General features: G+C 39.0%; 8 protein-coding genes across 8 annotated transcripts; 3 read left to right on the top strand and 5 right to left on the bottom strand.

Annotated features, from left to right (window-relative positions):
- Positions 1-243: 243 nt before the first annotated feature.
- On the bottom strand, positions 244-1,365 carry SPG5 (Spg5p; the record flags this gene model as incomplete). Its single annotated transcript, XM_018367304.1, has 1 exon — positions 244-1,365. The coding sequence occupies one exon, from the start codon at positions 1,363-1,365 to the stop codon at positions 244-246; it is 1,122 nt and encodes a 373-aa protein (XP_018220238.1).
- Positions 1,366-1,765: 400 nt separating this feature from the next.
- Positions 1,766-6,157, top strand: SGS1 (ATP-dependent DNA helicase SGS1; the record flags this gene model as incomplete). Its single annotated transcript, XM_018367303.1, has 1 exon — positions 1,766-6,157. The coding sequence occupies one exon, from the start codon at positions 1,766-1,768 to the stop codon at positions 6,155-6,157; it is 4,392 nt and encodes a 1,463-aa protein (XP_018220237.1).
- A 298-nt stretch (positions 6,158-6,455) lies between these two features.
- GCV2 (glycine decarboxylase subunit P) lies at positions 6,456-9,560 on the bottom strand (the record flags this gene model as incomplete). Its single annotated transcript, XM_018367302.1, has 1 exon — positions 6,456-9,560. The coding sequence occupies one exon, from the start codon at positions 9,558-9,560 to the stop codon at positions 6,456-6,458; it is 3,105 nt and encodes a 1,034-aa protein (XP_018220236.1).
- Positions 9,561-10,069: 509 nt separating this feature from the next.
- MRPS17 (mitochondrial 37S ribosomal protein uS17m) lies at positions 10,070-10,783 on the top strand (the record flags this gene model as incomplete). Its single annotated transcript, XM_018367301.1, has 1 exon — positions 10,070-10,783. One exon carries the CDS (start codon positions 10,070-10,072, stop codon positions 10,781-10,783), a length of 714 nt encoding a protein of 237 aa, XP_018220235.1.
- A 300-nt stretch (positions 10,784-11,083) lies between these two features.
- Positions 11,084-12,394, top strand: DI49_4270 (uncharacterized protein; the record flags this gene model as incomplete). The annotated part of the gene is made up of 1 exon (XM_018367300.1): positions 11,084-12,394. One exon carries the CDS (start codon positions 11,084-11,086, stop codon positions 12,392-12,394), a length of 1,311 nt encoding a protein of 436 aa, XP_018220234.1.
- Positions 12,395-12,607: 213 nt separating this feature from the next.
- Positions 12,608-14,731, bottom strand: HSC82 (Hsp90 family chaperone HSC82; the record flags this gene model as incomplete). Its single annotated transcript, XM_018367299.1, has 1 exon — positions 12,608-14,731. One exon carries the CDS (start codon positions 14,729-14,731, stop codon positions 12,608-12,610), a length of 2,124 nt encoding a protein of 707 aa, XP_018220233.1.
- A 381-nt stretch (positions 14,732-15,112) lies between these two features.
- Positions 15,113-18,064, bottom strand: RTP1 (Rtp1p; the record flags this gene model as incomplete). The annotated part of the gene is made up of 1 exon (XM_018367298.1): positions 15,113-18,064. One exon carries the CDS (start codon positions 18,062-18,064, stop codon positions 15,113-15,115), a length of 2,952 nt encoding a protein of 983 aa, XP_018220232.1.
- A 249-nt stretch (positions 18,065-18,313) lies between these two features.
- On the bottom strand, positions 18,314-19,045 carry ADD37 (Add37p; the record flags this gene model as incomplete). The annotated part of the gene is made up of 1 exon (XM_018367297.1): positions 18,314-19,045. One exon carries the CDS (start codon positions 19,043-19,045, stop codon positions 18,314-18,316), a length of 732 nt encoding a protein of 243 aa, XP_018220231.1.
- Between the last annotated feature and the right edge of the window lie 34 nt (positions 19,046-19,079).

The following is a 19,079-nucleotide window of genomic DNA, read 5'->3' as shown; positions in this document are numbered from 1 at the left end:
TATTCTTTAAAAATCCCCTTTTCTCTTGTTTGCGTATATAGTAAGACCTGATTTGTTTTCTGCCGAATTTTCAAGAATTCAAACATGAGACAATACGCATATTTGGCATGAATATGAAATGTATTAACTATAAAAACAGAGAACAGTACATAAAAATATGTATAGACGTATCCGCGTACGCCTATGTGTGAAAGTAAGCGAAGACGCTCCTGTTTGTAAAAAGACGATGAGTGAACAATCTAACTAGATAAATTCATAATCATCATCGGATGCTTCCGATAGAACGGGTGAAAAAGCAGTACTAACGGGGAGGGAGGCTTCGTCAACAAGAGACCACATGCTTGTAGATTTGTCATCATTAACCAAAGCATTCAACTTAGCATCTTCCAAAGTAATGTCCAGAGAAGCATCAGCATATATAATACCTGTAGTAATATACAAACCAGCAACCAGTTTCTCTGTTTCGACCACGGTGGAGTTTGGGAAGTGTACTCGGATCTTGTTTCGATGAAAAGTTGTGGGCAACGAACCATAATTTTTCAAGATCATATCAATGCTGTCGTACATCAATTTCAAGTCACTGTTGTAGTTTGTAATTTTTTCATTCAAGTCTCCCAACAAAGCGGGATCTAGAAATGACATGGGTACAGAAGCTGATTCATTAACGTTGAATTCAGGAACAGTGAATTCAATGTAAGATCCAGATTTTTCGGCAAATAATGGGCTGGATTCGTTAATGATTTGATTTTGGGTCTTCATTATTTTGAATAACTCCAAATCACGGATGAAACTGATATCTTTTTGAGACAGCCTCTTGAACGCAACAGGTTGAGKATGTACCTGTTGTTGTTTAGCATTAGACGCATGCTGGAAAGTCTTGGAGTAGGTTGAGTGAGAACATTGATCCAACCCATCCAATGAGTTGAAGAAACATCTTAGGGATACGGTCATATTATTCACGGCTTCCTGGGTGAACTTGATACTAGAAGTAGAGTAAGCTCTCTGTCCCAGCAATCTAGTTGAAGCGACCATATTCCAGTTGGTAAACAAGCCCCTGGGGGCACCTTTGGGAACCCTGGACAGAGTGGCAAACCTACTGACGTGAGCAGCAGGTCTCAAACGATCAAACCCAGCGACACCCCTTCTGGTAAGCGGTGAAGCAGTGAATCTGTTTGCTCTTCTGAAAGTAATAGAAGCATCAAATAGACTTCTCCACCAGGTGGTGAAGATATTGTGATTGTATTGAAGGGGAAATCTCCCATGGCTCAGCCCCACTAGCGTCCGGTCAAGCGATTTGGTGATCTGCCTGAGCTGGACCCGTGACATTCGTAGCCATACGTTCCAGTTATTACCACCTACAGCCATCGTTGATCGTGGTGGTTTCCTATTTACGAAAGAGCCATTAGATAGGATCAAAATGCCAATCAAGAAGTGAGAGAAGCCTCTTCCTCTTTTGCACTTATATAGCTCAGCCGTGCCGTTAAAAAGGATTACCCGGCTGCACACGTTAAATTCTGTTTACGCTTCTGCATTGTATCTATAATACAAGTGTCCAGATTGGTTTACAGACTAGATCAAGAACAAGAACAGGTAGATAACGCGTGCGGAGTCGTCTGAAATAGCATCGGTGACTGAATTTTGATCCCAAGGTCTCGTCGTTGTGTTTTGTTTTCTGTTATTTGCCAGCTTGAGGCCATTGATTGGAGAAAAGGGTTATAAACGCATAATAGATATATACAAACACATACACACGCACGGAGATATAATGGTAACGAAACCGTCGCATAACTTAAGGAGGGAACACAAGTGGTTGAAAGAAACGGCGACTTTGCAAGAAGACAAGGAGTTTGTGTTGCAGGCTATTCAAAAGCATATAGCGAACAAGAAGCCAAAGACAAATTCGCCACCGATTACGCCGTCTAGAGATGTGTATGGAGCAGGGACAATGAACCTGTTAACCAGCCTTCCTGGATCTGGTTCCACTAGCACCGTTACGAAACAGCGCGAGGACACGCAAACCCTATCAAACGACACGGAATGGCTCTCCTACCCTGCCACATCGAACCAATATACCGACATCCCCATGGGAGATATACCGGCCAGCACAAGTATCGTATCGAACCCAAGGACACCCAGCGGTTCGAAAACACACAACACCAATATGCTTCGACCGCCCATGGCGAGTTCTCTTGTCGAAAATAGCAGCAGTAGAAACATGGATCGCAGAAACAATACCAACGACGTGATTGATAGTACAAGCACGAGCAAACAGATCGAGAAGCATCGAGACAGGGTAGAGAGAGATATAGTTGGACTTCAGGACTCATTGATTACTACCTTGAAGGAGCAATCAAAATTGTTACTCCAAAAATGTAGTATAATTGAATCTACATCATTGTCAGAGGATGCCAAAAGGTTACAATTGAGTAGGGACATACGGCCCCAATTATCCAACGTATCTATCAGAATAGACTCTTTAGAAACGGAAATCGCACAAATTAAGAAAGACGCACTTTCGAAAAGTCAAACTAAAGTTCACAGCCAGGTTCCCTCACAAAACAATAATATTATATCAAGTATTTTACCCAGTCCATTAGACAACAACCTATCTTTCAAAAGCACAAATCTGGCAACCACTACTGCAACCGCTGCGACTATGGCAGTATCTGCCCGTGCAGCTACTGCAACTTTCACGAAAAGCCCAAAAACTAATGCTAATAATGATAACCACGATGATGACTTAATTCAGGTGCTAGACGATGAGGATGATGATGATGCAAATAACGATCCTACCATTATCCTACAAAAAGGGTTAGTCGATATACCGCAAAACAATACTCCAATTTCTCCTTCACCGCCACGTCTGGATATGACCACAGAAGAACAAGATGAACTTACAAGAAGAAGAAATATGCGTTCAAGAGAACCAGTTAACTATAGAATTCCTGAAAGAGATGACCCCTTTGACTATATTATGGGTAAATCATTGAGAGAGGATTGCCCAGAATTCGAAAGAGAAGAAGATGAACTCACAATGGAGGCTGAAGATGATGATCATTCTAGTTATATGACTACTAGAGATGAAGAAAAGGAAGAAAATGATTTGTTGAACCAAAGTGATTTTGATTTTGTAGTGAATGATGGTCTTGAGGCCACCCAGGATACTGATTACCATGACAATCTGGATGGGTGTGCAAATATTAAAGAAGATCCCTTAGAAGACGATACTAGGTCCACAATTACTTTATCACAGAATAAAAATGTTCAAGTTATTTTATCTTCCCCAACAACACAAAGTGACATATCCAGCCGTCAAAGGCAAACAGATGTGGAGCATATTGATTTACTGGAAGACGATTTAGAAAGGGATGCTATTTTGGATGATAGCATAAGTTTTTCCTTTGGTAACCAAAACTTACCTATGTCACATTCTGATTTAGAGTTAATTGACAGTGAAAAGGAAAGTGGTGAATACGATGAAGATAACAACAACAACAACAACAACTTTGAAAACCTATCAGATAGCGATTTAGAAAGATTCGACGAAGAAAGAGAAAATAGAACCCAAGCTGCAGATATTCAGGAACTGGATAATGACCTGAAGATCATAACAGAAAGGAAGCTTACAAGTGATCACGATCTGCAATCACCCTCTTGGTCTCCTACGATTAAAAGAGAAAGATCGAACGCTAGTCAAAAAAAAGGCGAGGAAGATGATTTTGATGACGATTTTTCACTAAGTGATATAGTGAGCAGGTCTAAACTGACTTCTAAGGCGAAAGGTCCAATTTATCCGTGGTCGGATGAAGTTTTATACCGCTTGCACGAAATATTTAAACTACCCGGCTTTAGACCTAATCAGTTAGAGGCAGTCAATGCAACTTTACAAGGTAAGGACGTTTTTGTTCTTATGCCGACAGGGGGTGGTAAATCGCTTTGCTATCAACTTCCTGCAGTGGTTAAACTAGGCAAGACGCATGGTACTACCATTGTCGTTTCTCCCTTAATTTCTTTGATGCAAGATCAAGTGGAACATTTGTTGAATAAAAATATCAAGGCAAGCATGTTCAGTTCGAAAGGGACCGCCGAACAAAGGAGACAAACCTTTAATTTGTTTATTAATGGGTTATTGGATTTGGTTTATATATCTCCTGAAATGATTAGTGCTTCTGAACAGTGTAAGAGAGCCATTAGTAGACTATATGCGGATGGAAAGTTGGCTCGTATTGTTGTAGATGAAGCCCATTGTGTTTCTAACTGGGGTCATGATTTTAGGCCTGATTACAAAGAATTAAAATTCTTTAAGAGGGAATATCCCGATATTCCAATGATCGCTCTAACTGCAACTGCAAGTGAACAAGTAAGAATGGATATCATTCACAATCTAGAACTAAAAGATCCAGTTTTCTTAAAGCAAAGTTTTAACAGAACTAATTTGTACTATGAAGTTAAAAAAAAGACCAAAAATACCATTTTCGAGATCTGTGACGCTGTTAAATTGAGATTTAAAAACGAAACTGGCATTATATATTGTCATTCTAAAAAATCTTGTGAGCAAACGTCAGCCCAAATGCAGAGAAATGGCATCAAATGCGCCTATTACCATGCAGGTATGGAACCTGATGAAAGACTAAGTGTTCAAAAGGCGTGGCAGGCTGATGAAATCCAGGTGATTTGTGCTACCGTCGCGTTTGGGATGGGTATTGATAAACCCGATGTTAGGTTTGTTTACCATTTCACCGTGCCACGAACATTAGAAGGCTATTACCAAGAAACTGGTCGTGCCGGTAGGGATGGCAATTATTCATACTGTATCACCTATTTCTCGTTTCGAGATATCAGAACTATGCAAACAATGATTCAAAAAGATAAGAATTTAGACAGAGAGAACAAGGAGAAACATTTAAATAAGTTACAGCAGGTGATGGCATACTGTGACAACGTCACGGATTGTAGAAGAAAATTAGTGCTATCTTACTTCAATGAGGATTTTGATTCTAAATTGTGTCACAAGAACTGTGACAATTGCAGGAATAGTGCAAATGTAATAAACGAGGAAAGAGATGTTACGGATCCCGCCAAAAAAATTGTGAAACTGGTGGAGAGTATTCAAAATGAAAGAGTCACCATAATTTACTGTCAAGACATTTTCAAAGGTTCAAGAAGCTCCAAAATTGTACAGGCTAATCACGATACATTAGATGAACACGGCCTTGGTAAGTCCATGCAAAAATCAGAAATCGAAAGAATTTTTTTTCATTTGATCACTATCCGTGTCTTACAAGAGTATTCTATCATGAATAACAGTGGGTTTGCTTCGAGTTATGTAAAAGTTGGACCCAATGCTAGAAAATTACTCAGTGGAAAAATGGAGATAAGGATGCAATTTACGATATCAGCACCGAACTCTCGTCCATCAACATCTTCTGGCCATCAATCAAATGGGGATAATACGCCAGCTATAGCTCAAAGATCAACAACTCTTGGGGAGAATACAGCTGTTAACCCTGCACGCTTTATTAGCGCGAAAGAACACCTAAGATCGTATACCTACAGTAGTTCAACAACGGAATCATCACATCCTATATCATTAAAAAACAATACCGAATTACATTCGACCCAAGAACTAAACAATCTACGAATGACATACGAACGGTTAAGAGAATTATCATTAAATTTAGGAAATAGAATGGTTCCTCCGGTGGGGAACTTTATGCCCGACTCTATCTTAAAGAAAATGGCGACAATTTTGCCAATGAGTGAATCGGCTTTTGCATCTTTGGGTCCAGTAGAGGACAAATATTGTCGGAGGTTTAAGTACTTTAAAGCCACAATTGCTGATCTTAGTAACAAAAGATCAAGCAGAGAACATGAAAAATACGATACCATATTAAATGAAGAGTCTGTCAATAGAATATCCAGTTCAACCAATCAAGTTATCTCCACAACAGGAACACGATCTAGGTTTTTTGGCGCTAACCCTAGTGAAGTTAAGGAAAATGAACAAATAATCAATCAAATTAGGGAAAGTCAGTTACCAAAAAGTTCAATAAGCACAAAAGCATCTACAAAAGCGATCAGCAAACCGACTAAGAAACCTGCTAATGGGAAGCGAGGTTTTAAAAACTATAAAGGCCACTACAGAAGAAGAAAATAAACTAACAGTTAAAGAAAGCATATGATGTTGCATACATATATTCATATATACAGTAATATTGGCTAAGCATGCATTTTTGAATGTCTACCTAATCTTCTAACCTTCTATAGTAATTGCATACACAATAATACAGCATATAAATAAAAGGGAATCCACAAAAGTTTCGACTTGTGGAATATATCTCGGTATACTTCAAATAAGATTCCGTTACAAACTTTTTCTGAATATATATATTTTTTTTTTTACATATGTGCATAATGCATCAACTAATATACATACACAAAGTAACGAGTATACATTAATTATTTTCACTTGCAACTTCTTCCACAGAAGGACATGTACATATCAAATTCATGTCACCATGTGTATCATCTAATCTAGCAACAGTTGGCCAGAACTTGTTGTACTTCAAGAAAGGCAATGGATAAGCCGCTTCTTCACGGGTATAACCTCTGGTATCCCAATCAGAAGAAGTAATAAAATCTTCCAAACAATGAGGGGCATTCTTTAAGATTTGTCCCTTTGGTTGGCCAGACACTAATGCATCAATCTCTCCCCTTATAGATATCATAGCATCACAGAATCTATCCAGTTCTTCCAAGTTTTCTGATTCTGTTGGTTCTACCATCAAAGTCCCAGGAACAGGGAAAGCTAACGTTGGAGCATGAAATCCGTAATCTTGCAATCTCTTGGCAATATCAATGGCTTCGACACCTTTGGCTTTGTAGTCTCTTAAATCGACGATAAATTCATGAGCACAATGTTTTAAAGTGCTCAATTCGTTGACGAAAAGAATCTTATAATGATCCTTCAATCTCGTCATCATATAATTTGAGTTTAACATGGAAATGACACTAGAAAATGGCAAAGATTCATTTCCCATCATTTTGATGTAGGCATAAGAGATTGGCAACACTAAAGCGTTACCATATGGAGCAGAGGAGACCGAATCGATAGAATGTTTGCTACCAACTTCAGTGATCATATCTACAACATCATGCTTGGGTAAATGTGGTATTAGGTGTGATTTGACACAGATAGGGGCACCAGCTGGACCACCACCACCGTGAGGAATAGAAAACGTCTTGTGTAGGTTCAAATGGCAGACGTCTGCGCCGAGATCACCAGGTGAAGTTAAACCGACTTGAGCATTCATGTTAGCACCATCCAAGTAGACTTGCCCGCCAAACGAATGAACAGCATCAATGGCTTCTTGGATACCTGGTTCAAATAGGCCGTACGTGGAGGGGTAAGTAATCATCACAGCTGCTAATTCGTTTGAATATTTTTCAGCCTTGGACTTTAAATCCACTAAATCCAAAGAACCATCTTGTAGACAGTTGACAGGTACGACTTTCAAACCTGCCATAGCGGCAGAAGCTGGATTTGTACCATGGGCAGATACGGGGATCAAACAAATGTTACGATGATTTTCACCTTTACTTTCCAGATATGATCTAATAACTCTCAAACCAGTGTATTCACCTTGAGCACCTGAATTTGGTTGTAAAGAGATACCATCGAAACCTGTAATGCTGCACAAATCCTTCTCCAGAGAACTAATAAGTTCCTTGTATCCTTGAACTTGGTTCGATGGTTGGAAAGGATGAATATTGGCAAACTGGGGCCATGTGATGGGCATCATTTCTACAGTACTGTTCAACTTCATAGTACAGGAACCTAAGGGAATCATAGAATTAGCAAGAGACAAATCACGAGATTGCAACCTATGTAAATATCTTAGCATTGCTGTTTCACTATGATGCTTATGGAAGACTTCGCTTTTCAAAATTTCATCAGTACGCTGGAATTCTGATGGTAAGCTGTTGGAATAATCCTTTGAGAGAAACTCTGCGGAATTACCAATCTCAAATACTTTCATTAGATTTTCAATATCGCTTTTGGTAGTAACTTCATCAAGAGACAAGGAAACAGTAGTGGTATCGACAGCGAATAGATTAATATTGAACTCTTTTAGAGCTTTGTCCAATAATTGTTCAGAAGATAAACCGTTGCCCAATTTTATGGTCAAAGTATCAAACCAAGTTTCGTTAAGCAATTGGTGAGGACAATCCCCATTTTTAATGGCATTTGCTAAGATCGACGTCAAATTGAATATTCTCCTGGAAATATTTTGCAGACCTTTAGGGCCGTGATAAACACAGTAACTTGAGGCAACATTAGCCAAAAGGGCTTGAGCGGTGCAAATGTTTGAAGTTGCTTTATCACGTTTAATGTGCTGTTCTCTAGTTTGTAAAGCTAAACGTAGGGCAGGATTACCTAGGCGGTCCTTGGAGACACCAACAATTCTGCCAGGAATTTTTCTGTTCAGTTTATCAATAACGGCGAAAAAGGCAGCATGAGGACCACCATAACCCATTGGAACACCGAACCTTTGAGAAGAACCCAGGACAATGTCAGCACCGTATTGGGCTGGCGGTTTTAATAGTGTTAAAGCCATTAAATCTGAGGCGACGGATAAGAAAGATTTGTGAGAGTGTAAAGCTTCAGAGAGTTGCTTCATTGTATCAGGAGGTAAGATTGAACCATCTGTTGCTGGATATTGGACCAAACAACCAGACACATCAGGGTTCTTCAAGACTTCCACAGCATTCTTGGTATCGGAACAGTCGATTTCGATAAGTTCAATATTGAATGGTTTGGCCCTTGTATGAAGAACACTCTTTGTTTGCTGATGTAATTTCTTATCAATTACATATTTTAACTTTTTCTTTCTGGAAATATTAAATGACAGTAGCATAGCTTCACCAGCCGCGGTACCTTCATCCAACAATGAGGCGTTTGCCACAGGCAAACCGGTCAAATCGGAAACTACTGTTTGGAAGTTTAGTAATGCTTCCAATCTACCCTGAGATATTTCAGGCTGGTATGGAGTATAAGAAGTGTACCATTCTGGGCTTTCCAATAGGTTTCTTTGAATAACTGGCGGCAAAATCGTGCCGTAGTATCCCTTACCAATAAAATTCTTAACTTTGTAGGAGTTTTTATTGGCGATTTCTTCCAAATGCTGCAGCATTTCTTGTTCACAGTATCCCTTACTAGGAGCTTCTAGTTTCAAGGATCTCTTCTTCAAAATATTAGGTGGGACAAGCTCTTCTACAAATGCGTTTAAATCGTCGTAGTCCATTGTCTTTAACATTTTTTTCACATCATTGGGAGAAGGACCCAAGTGACGTCTAGGGAATGTGTCCAGTGGTCTATCAATATTCTTCAAGTCTGGATTGTAAATCTTCTTATATTGCGTAGACGATACGTCAGCAACGGCTGGTTTAAGCAAAATGGAGCTACGATGAAAGCCTCTGGCTCTCACTAGAGGAACACATCTTGCACCGGTTCTGACAGTAGCCCTATGTAAAATAGCGGCCACTTTTGTTCTAAACATGTTACTATGTTCTATAAATAAATTCCCTTTTTTTTAAAGAGCTGTAGTTAAATCGATGAGTAGATCACGCAGCAGCAGCAGCAGCAGCAATAAGGTAARCAGATACGGAAAACAACGGCTACTTGTGTACTTAGCTACCGTTCAAGAGAAACAGAAAACTGAGGCTTACGGGCTGATTGCGTTCCCATTTATACTTGTTGGAGATCGTTTCGATTAGCTTATCAAAAGCATCTGCCTCTCGATGCTTGACTTCTGTGACTTCTCCAGGGCCAATGACTCCCTCAAAAAAGAGTCTTCCTTCAGAAAGAGTATGGATACGGGTAATAATATTTTAATGCGGGTAACAGGTTCTCATTTTTCTTTTTCTTAATTTTGAAATTTGAATTAGTTTCAGGCAATACTAGCATAAAGGTCTTCAATAGGAATCCATAATAAACTAAACTGGTGTGAGTTCAGAGAGGTGAACCTGAATCGGAAACATTACAAGAAGCTAGCGGAGTTACGTTATAATGGCCCGTCAAAACTTTTTAGGCCTGGTCGTCTCCCAAGGTAAGATGCAAAAGACGGTTAAAGTGCGTGTAGAGACAAAAGTGTTTAATAAAAAAATTAATAAAGAATTGTTCCATAGAAGAGACTACTTGGTTCACGATGAGGGCGGGATATCAAGGGAAGGTGACCTGGTAAGAATAGAAGCGACCAGACCACTTTCAAAGAGGAAGTTCTTTGCCATTGCTGAGATTATCAGAAATAAAGGTCAACAGTTTGCGCTATATGAATCTGAAGCTCAATTAAGTGTTGCTAAGGAGGAAACACAGAAGGCAAAAGAATTTTTGGACAAAAGATCAGCAAGGGAGAGCAAATCGGATGAGAAAACCACTCTATTACAAGACATTAAAATAATTCAAGATGCGTTATCCAAGGGATCTACGCCGAAAGAGTTATCAGAAATTAAAGAAAGGTACGGTATCAAAGAGTTTTCTCCGGAAACCGTAAGAGAGCTCCTAAAGCTGGATATATCTGAACTAGAGGTCAATCTGGAGAAACAAAGGGGTGTGATTGATTCTATTCAATCTCAAACGTCTGAGCTATTATCGGATGATCTGAAATGTAATCAGTTTCTAAAAGATCACGGTGTTGACGATCCTTTATCACTAAAGAAGAATATAAAGAAGAACCTGCTAAGAAAGCATGTCATGTTGGATCTACAACAATCAAGCCTATAAAGGAAGGGGAAAAGCCGATTCTTTCTTTCCAACAAGGTCATTGCCACTCTGTAAATATGTATACATACAAGACTACGTTACGTAAATAGGAAAATAATGTACTTCTAACCATGAATATTCAAATGAAAAAGAAAGCATATTTTTTGCCTCTTTTACCGTTCATCGCATTCGACTATTTTCAGGCGACGTGGGGTTTAAAGTGTGAATAACTCGCTCGTCCCCAAAGACAAGTGAATTGAGAGAGTCTTATACAAAAACTATATTCAACGGAGCTTCATCAGTTCGGCACAACAATCTAGCATGGCAACATTCCACTTCTTCCCATCCTTAAAAAAAAAAAGGTGTATATGTTGGATATGCCTAGAAGAATCCACGTATGATACCACATGGCTGCTGCACACATGCGGTTGCAACCTACAAATACATAAACGCTGCTACATTAAGTGGCTATACCAAATGCATGTTGAGCTTTTCCTTTCAGACCCAACTAATTCGCCGAAGGGTGCCGATCTACCCATCATAACCAGTCTTAAGTGCCTAGTTGATGGGCATCATGATTTTATGACTACTTTCTCATTGACTGAAATATGGGACACACGACCTATTTGGGGGCAGAAATCAGTACCCTTTCAAAACGATTACATGCTTAATCTGATGTCTCTTTATACTAAAAGAAATAATCATCCACCTTATGTTTTGCTTAAATTTGGCGAGTGTCCCCAATGTAAGAAGACGAGTTTCATAAAGAGACCCACAGTAACCATACATTCTCTTATATTATCGTTATTTTATCAATGGCAAAGAATTACACGGTACGTAATCCCGTTAGGCGTCACTGGTTCATTTCTGTTAAATCCTGAAAAGACGAGTTTTGACGTTGGACTATGGCAGTTACGTTGCCTGTTTCCTGAAAAGGTTTTAAGAAATATGTTGAATATAAGTACCACAAAGGCGTTGGACGTTTATGCGCAAACTGAACGTGGCTTGCTAAGCATTCCACTGACTTCTTCAGTAATAATATATGGATTCTTGCATTACTTAAGTAATATTTCTAATGTGAGTGCTAATGCAATACTATTCAAATGGATATACCTCAATATCGTCAAAGCCGCCGGAAACAAATACTACAAGGGGATAGGTTTACCCAAGATAATACTCTATTCGAATTTGGCCACATTTTGTTATAATTTTACCTTTAAGAGATTCCTCGACCTAATGTACAAAAGATTGATCCGTAAAGGTTCCGAAAATTTATACCATGGAGACTTTGAAAATGCTAACCATGTGGTTTCTGTTGATGAGTTCTTTATTAAACGCAGTTGGTATACCGTTTTAGCAGAAAAGATATTATGGCCATTTGTTGGTAAATGTACAGGAGGTCTTCTGCTGAACATTTTTCTTTGGATACAAAAAAGGTTAAAAATTGAATGGTCACCTAATTGTTCTCCTTCAGAATTTAGAATGATTTTCAATATTATAGGTTGCGGTACTGCAGCCGTCAGCTGGTCGAGTCTGAAGCTCTACGCTAATTATAGAAGATGCCAAGAACTTGAAAAAATTAACCGTTATGTTGAAGAAAGTTGCAGTGAAGTTCAAACAGATTATTCCTAGCAGCACATAACACTACAGACATATATATCTATTAGTAGGTTTTTCTTTTAATCAACTTACTAACATCAGAGAGAGTAATGAGATTACATTATTGTTTTTGTTTACACTAAACGGAATTTTTAAAGAGCGCATAAAGCAGTATCATTATTACAAATAGTAAAAATAAGTAAACAAATTTATATAATATATAAGACATGAAAACGAAAAAATCGATTAATCAACTTCTTCCATTTCGGTGTCAGCTGGAACTTCTTCGACTGGAGCATCAGTAGCAGTCTCAGTAGCAGCTTCAGTCTCTTCTTCTTCATCGATGTTCAAACCCAAAGAGATCAATCTGTTGATTCTTGAAGCRAAAGAAGTTGGTTCTTCCAAACTGAAACCAGAAGTCAATAAAGCGGTTTCGAATAATAAGTTGGTCAAATCCTTGACAGTCTTATCTTGRGCACCACCTTCRTCGACTCTCTTTTTCAATTCCTTAATGATTGGAGATCTTGGAGAGATTTCGAAAGTCTTCTTGGAGGACATGTAAGAGGACATGGAAGAGTCTCTCAAGGCTTGAGCCTTCATAATTCTTTCCATGTTAGCAGACCAACCGAATTGGCCGGTTCTAATGGCAGCTGGGGCGTCCACTAGTTTATAAGAGACAACAACCTTTTCGACTTGTTCRCCCAAGATTTCTTTCAAGGCCTTGGTCAATGGTTCGTATTCTTTAACTTCCTTCTCTCTTTCAGCTTTTTCTTCGTCAGTTTCTTCCAGTTCGAAATCCTTGGTGATATCGACCAAAGTCTTACCTTCGAATTCCTTCARTTGGGTGAAAGCGTATTCATCGATTGGATCAGTCAAGAACAAAACTTCAAAGTTCTTAGCCTTCAAAGCGTCCAAGAATGGGGATTTTTCAACRGCCTTTARAGATTCACCTGTGATATAGTAAAYGTTCTTTTGGTGTTCTGGCATTCTGGTGATGTAATCGGTCAAAGAAGTTAATTCGTCGACGGACTTGGTGGAGTTGTAACGTAGCAACTTAGCCAAGGCAGCTCTGTTTTGAGTGTCTTCGTGGACACCCAATTTGATGTTTTTAGCGAAGGCAGAGTAGAACTTTTCGAATTGTTCAGAGTCTTCAGCAATTTCGTTGAAGGCTTCRATTACCTTCTTGACAATGTTCTTTCTKATAACCTTCATGATCTTGTTTTGTTGTAACATTTCTCTGGACAAGTTCAATGGTAAATCTTCAGAGTCAACAACACCCTTGACGAAGGACATCCATTCTGGAATCAAGTCTTCAGCTTCGTCGGTGATGAAAACACGACGAACGTACAACTTGATGTTGTTCTTCTTCTTCTTACTTTCGAATAAGTCAAATGGAGCTCTCTTTGGAATATACAAGATGGCTCTGAATTCTAATTGACCTTCGACGGAGAAATGCTTAACATATAGTGGGTCTTCCCAGTCGTTGGAGATGGATTTGTAGAAGGCATTGTATTCTTCTTCGGTGATTTCGGATGGGTTTCTGGTCCATAGAGGCTTAGTCTTGTTTAGTTCTTCTAATTCTTGAACTTCTTCCTTGACTTTCTTGGTCTTTGGCTTCTTTTCCTCTTMTTCTTCATCGACTTCTTCCAATTTTGGTTTCTTGTCATCTTCATCCTTCTTTTCTTCGTCTTTCTTTTCTTCTTCTTCTTCTGGGATTGGAACTTCCTTTTCAACTTCCTTGGTGACTAGCAATTGGATTGGGTAAGCAACGAATTCGGAGTGTCTCTTGATGACTTCCTTAATCTTCTTTTCYTCCARGTATTCCAATTGGTCRTCCTTCAWGAATAAYCTCAAGACAGTACCTCTACCGATCTTTTCGTTRACTTCGTCTARAGTAACAGWGAAAGAACCRCCTGCRTTGGAYTCCCARATGTATTGTTCRTCKTCGTTGTTCTTAGAGATAACTTGGACYCTATCAGCGACCAAGAATAAAGAGTAGAAACCAACACCGAATTGRCCRATCATGGAGACATCGGCACCAGCAGAAAGAGCTTCCATAAAGGCCTTGGTACCAGACTTAGCGATGGTACCCAAGTTGTTGATCAATTCCGCCTTGGTCATACCAATACCGGAATCCCTGATTTCCAAGACTTTTTCTTCTGGTCTTGGAGTGATTCTAATGAATAATTCAGGTTCAGTTTCCAATTCCTTTGGGTTGGACAAAGCTTGGTATCTGATCTTGTCCAAAGCATCAGAGGCATTGGAGATCAGTTCTCTCAAGAAAATTTCCTTGTTAGAATAAACAGTGTTGATGATTAAACTCATCAACTGAGTAATTTCAGCTTGAAATTCAAAAGTTTCACCAGCCATGTTTCAGATTGATAATATTTTTCCTGTTGATTTACGGAGTTTTCAAAAGACAAAACAACAACATTCAGCACAAAAAATAACACAAGATACGTTCATGCTTATTGAGGATCGACAGTTCACATGCCACTCTTTTTATACAACTCTGCTCCTCAATATCCAACGCTTGGTGAAGCCTCGAAAAAAAGAGAAAAATTGTTCTTTCACCTTCTAGAAAAAAAAACCAGAAACAAAACTGCGGGTAACTATGCAACATCGGCGGCTAAATTTTTTTTTCTTTCTCGGCAATTTTCATCGTTCTTAAAAAAAGAAATGATCAGTGCAGAGTAGCATAGATCTGCAACGTTGTATAAAGTGCTTAAACTAAAAGAGAATATTATAACTTTAAACGTGTAGAGAACTTGTGAACAGTTCATTTAGTACTGTTAAGAGCTTGCTGACTTGTTCGCAGACCAAGTAATCTTCATCTTGATCATGCACGTAAGATAACAGTGTTTTCAACTTGTCGTAACTGTATTCACGGGGGAGCATGTCGAGTCCCGTACTGTACAACAGGTCGTGTATCAAGTGTACAGCACTTCTTCTCATCAGGAAAGAATCATCTTTGCCCTCAGGATGATTATGTGGCCGTTCTAATTGTAATATTCCGAATGCACAATCTAGCATATCATGAATTCGATCTGGAAGGCCCTTCGCATTAACTTGAAGGCACATACCTAAGATTGACATGGATGACATACGCCATCTATTGTCCAACGGCGTTTTATCATTGGGCCTCACGATATCGAGACAGATATCTATAATCAAATAAGCAAATTTCCCTTGAAACAGTTGGTTTTGACATCGGATGTAGTTGATGAAAACTTCGCCAACTTTTAACACGTTGTCCAATTTGTTTTTGTTCCTCTTATTTGCATAAAAATCAACAAGGGGAGGTATGGTAGTTTCAGGGTCTAATTCGCACAATGCAGTAAGCCCTTTAATGACGTTGAGATAAATAAAGGGGTCTGAGTTCTTTAAATAGTCTAGATGTATTTGCAGCACTTTCTTCACAGTGATCACTTTAGATTTCTTTTCAACTAGATTTCGTAGTTTTATTAACCCGTGTGATTTGATCGGAATTAAAGGATCGTTCAAATTAGTCATCGCTCTATCAAGAGTGTCCATATCTATGTCGGTTTCTGTATCGCCATCAGCTTCTGTTGTGTGCTTGTTAACCAGAATTCTATCCATCAATACTAACAGTGTATTTGCCTCTGGGACTTTTGGATTGAGAGATTGCAATTTTCTGGAAATGGATTTTAATGTATGGCTGTTTTGAAATAACGTACTACTAGACGATTCTGAAAGGACAGTGGACAATAATTGTAAGATAATTTTGACAGCGGAATTTTCAGTTAGGTCTACCTCTTCCGTCACTTCCTCTTCTTCGTCATCATCTGAATCAACTTCTTTCTCTTGCGGTTCGTGCTTTCCTTGAACAATATCAATCAATTGATCAATAACGATAAGTACATCATTAGCCTTGTTCACAATGTTTGATTTGAACTGATCGTTCATGCGTTCCAGAAGCTTCAAGTCCATTAGTATAAGCGCATTGTCTGCCACGTCTGATATGCTGTCTAAATCGTGTGAAGATTTTTCCCCAATTTCCTTAGTATGGTGAACCCACCTTTTCAAAATTTCCAAAAAGAGATTTTTTAGTTGCTCTTCATCGTTTAGTAATACCAAAAATTCCATAAACAAATCCACTGCAAGGTCCATGTCGTGGAAGAATTGAGATATCTCTGTACTTTTCGATACATTGTTGGAGAGCAACTCTACTGTATTGGGGCCTTTAACTGATATATAAGGCAGCTGTGTGTCTAGATCAATTAAAAACTTCCATTTCTCGTGCTCGAAATTGACCAAGTTAAGGCTCAATATATTTAGAATTTGATAGTTTTCTGTTACGATTACCAGAGATTTTAACAGTGATAGTACGACCTGATAATAATTGGAAAAGGGTTCCTCCGGCGAATGCCCACTATTTGGATTTTTATCGTTCGATATAGACAGTTCATTAATATTTAGTGGGTTGAGGTTTTGGTTTTTCTTCAAAAAAAGGGAATATATCCATAAATTCAAGAAAAATTGACCAGAGGCACCATTTGCATCGGGATGAATGGTAACTAAATCATTCAGTAAATCAACGGATGAGTTTTTAGACAGCGATATAAGCACGTTCATGGTGTTGTTCAGTTCCTTTGCCGAATGGTCGAGTAACGGGCAATTGTAAATGACAGAATTGATCTTTTGAAATAGAAAATCGTGGACAATTCTTTTATTCCTCATGTAAAATTTTAGGATCAATCCGTTCAAACAGGTAACGAGGATGGGTCTATTTACAAAAGTGAGGCAATCGTATATTTGTCTGAACAGTTCAGTCAAGTATTGCAAATTCGTCATTGTTTTCGGTTTGCTCATCAAAATCTGATAAACACGATTGAACTTCTCAACATCAATATCCTCAACGTCTCTTACGCCCAAGATAAAATCAACCAAACTGATGAGACCGTTTTCTGGTCTTCGTAAGGATAAAGTAGTTAGCTTTAGTAGTATTAATTCCCTTACCTTTGCGTCTTGAATTGTTTCAACCAGTAAAGTATACATTCCAAACAACGTATACGTTTCTTGAGCATTTTCCAGTTTTGTTACCATCTGCAATGAGAAGTGGTTGGGCTGTTGCAAATGTAGTGATAACAAACCTAAGAAGATGTTCGCATACGCATTGCCCTTTAAGATTATGTTTTTCAAATAATCCGAAGACATTTCATCAGTAAGAATATCATAAAAGGCAGTTACTACTAAAGATAACGTACCGCTGTTTATATTATGCGATGTAGGTGTTTCATACTGCGTACTCTTCTCGCCCTTTCTGAAGGCATTCAGCCTTTTCGAATCAAAGGGAATTTTTATCATTGGAGACAAATTAGCGTCGATACCGTGAAGGATCAGTAAGTTAATCAGTTCGTCAACATACTTCATGTCATGCAATGAGATAGGCAACAGATCACTTTTGTTTTGGATAAGCGTCTTTTGCTGGCCAAGTACTTGAATGTGCAAATCTTTGAAGTATTGTAATAGTATGACGACAAACTCATTGTTGTCTGAACACTCTAAGGCTTGATAAACCGAAGTGCGAGACGCCGAGTCAAACTCAAAGTTGTTTATGGGAGTTATTAAATTATCATCTAGATCTTCGAAGAAATCGTCTAAGGGTGTCTTTTCGGCAAGCTGTGGCTTCTTGTTTAGTATGTCAATTATGCTGATCTTGTGCGATTTCTCTTCGCTCATATTTCAAGCCCGCAAATACTCAGATATCTACGATAGAGGGGTTTATACGATGCAACGGCGTGCGTTTCGCTGCTATATGTTGTCGGTTGGTGTGATGAGATGATTTCTTTATTGCGTAAAAATTCATATTCAGGACAGCGGGTAACCCGACGCGGCTTTCTCTTTCTCAACAGTCAGAGCGTGCTAAAAATAAATGAAAAAAGAATATTATGCATATAACGTACTTCTATTTATAAGTGTTTATAATAGTCAATTTCTTTGGGCGCTGTTTTCGAAAAGTTTTAAGAAAGCAGGACACCAATTAGAAATGGTCGTGTCGGTAACCATCCAGTGTTTGATGGTCTTTACGGCTGCTTGCTTGTCATTTTCATCGAAGATCTGCGACAACACCATTCTCGTGTGATCGGTGTGTAAAATCTTGGCAATATTAGAGTCTATTTTTCTTTTGTAAAAATCCTGCTCTTTCGAGGCCAACTTTGAGCCAGGCCCACAAAGATCATTGATCTTAAGCAGCAGATCGTCCTTACTGTACATCACCACCTGTGACTGGGTATCGTTTTGGCCCATTGCAGGCACAATTTCAGAAGCCGGTTCTTGTTGAGTAGGGCCTACGGGCGGCCTCTTCGATACGGGCGGCGGCGTCGTGGCTGTTTTGGTGTTTCCGTAGAGATCCATCACCTCTGTGGTCAGTTTCCCGCTCATACATCTTTTCGTCTTTGCTCTTGTCTTTGATTTGGATTTGGGACCGCTATTAGGGTCGATGGAGAACAAAACTGTGGGGCAATCGTTGTAACCAGGCACTTCAGCCTCGAGGCAATTTTGAAAGCTCTTTGTAGGTTTGATGGCCATCGTATCTGAACTGTATGTGTGTGGGGGAGCTGGGTTATCTTTAAATCCGACATATGCAAGATCTATGAAGCCCCGGCTGTAGAAGTATATATATTCACAGAGGAAAGCTAGCCAAAAGGCGGTATGTGGCATCTTCTGGCATCCCCGACCGGGTAGCGTGCGTCCG

This window comes from Saccharomyces eubayanus, chromosome XIII (genome assembly GCF_001298625.1).
Source record: "Saccharomyces eubayanus strain FM1318 chromosome XIII, whole genome shotgun sequence".
NCBI lineage: Eukaryota > Fungi > Ascomycota > Saccharomycetes > Saccharomycetales > Saccharomycetaceae > Saccharomyces > Saccharomyces eubayanus.
The sequence above is the reverse complement of the archived record's forward strand: the minus strand, read 5'-3'. Positions and strand labels throughout refer to the sequence as shown.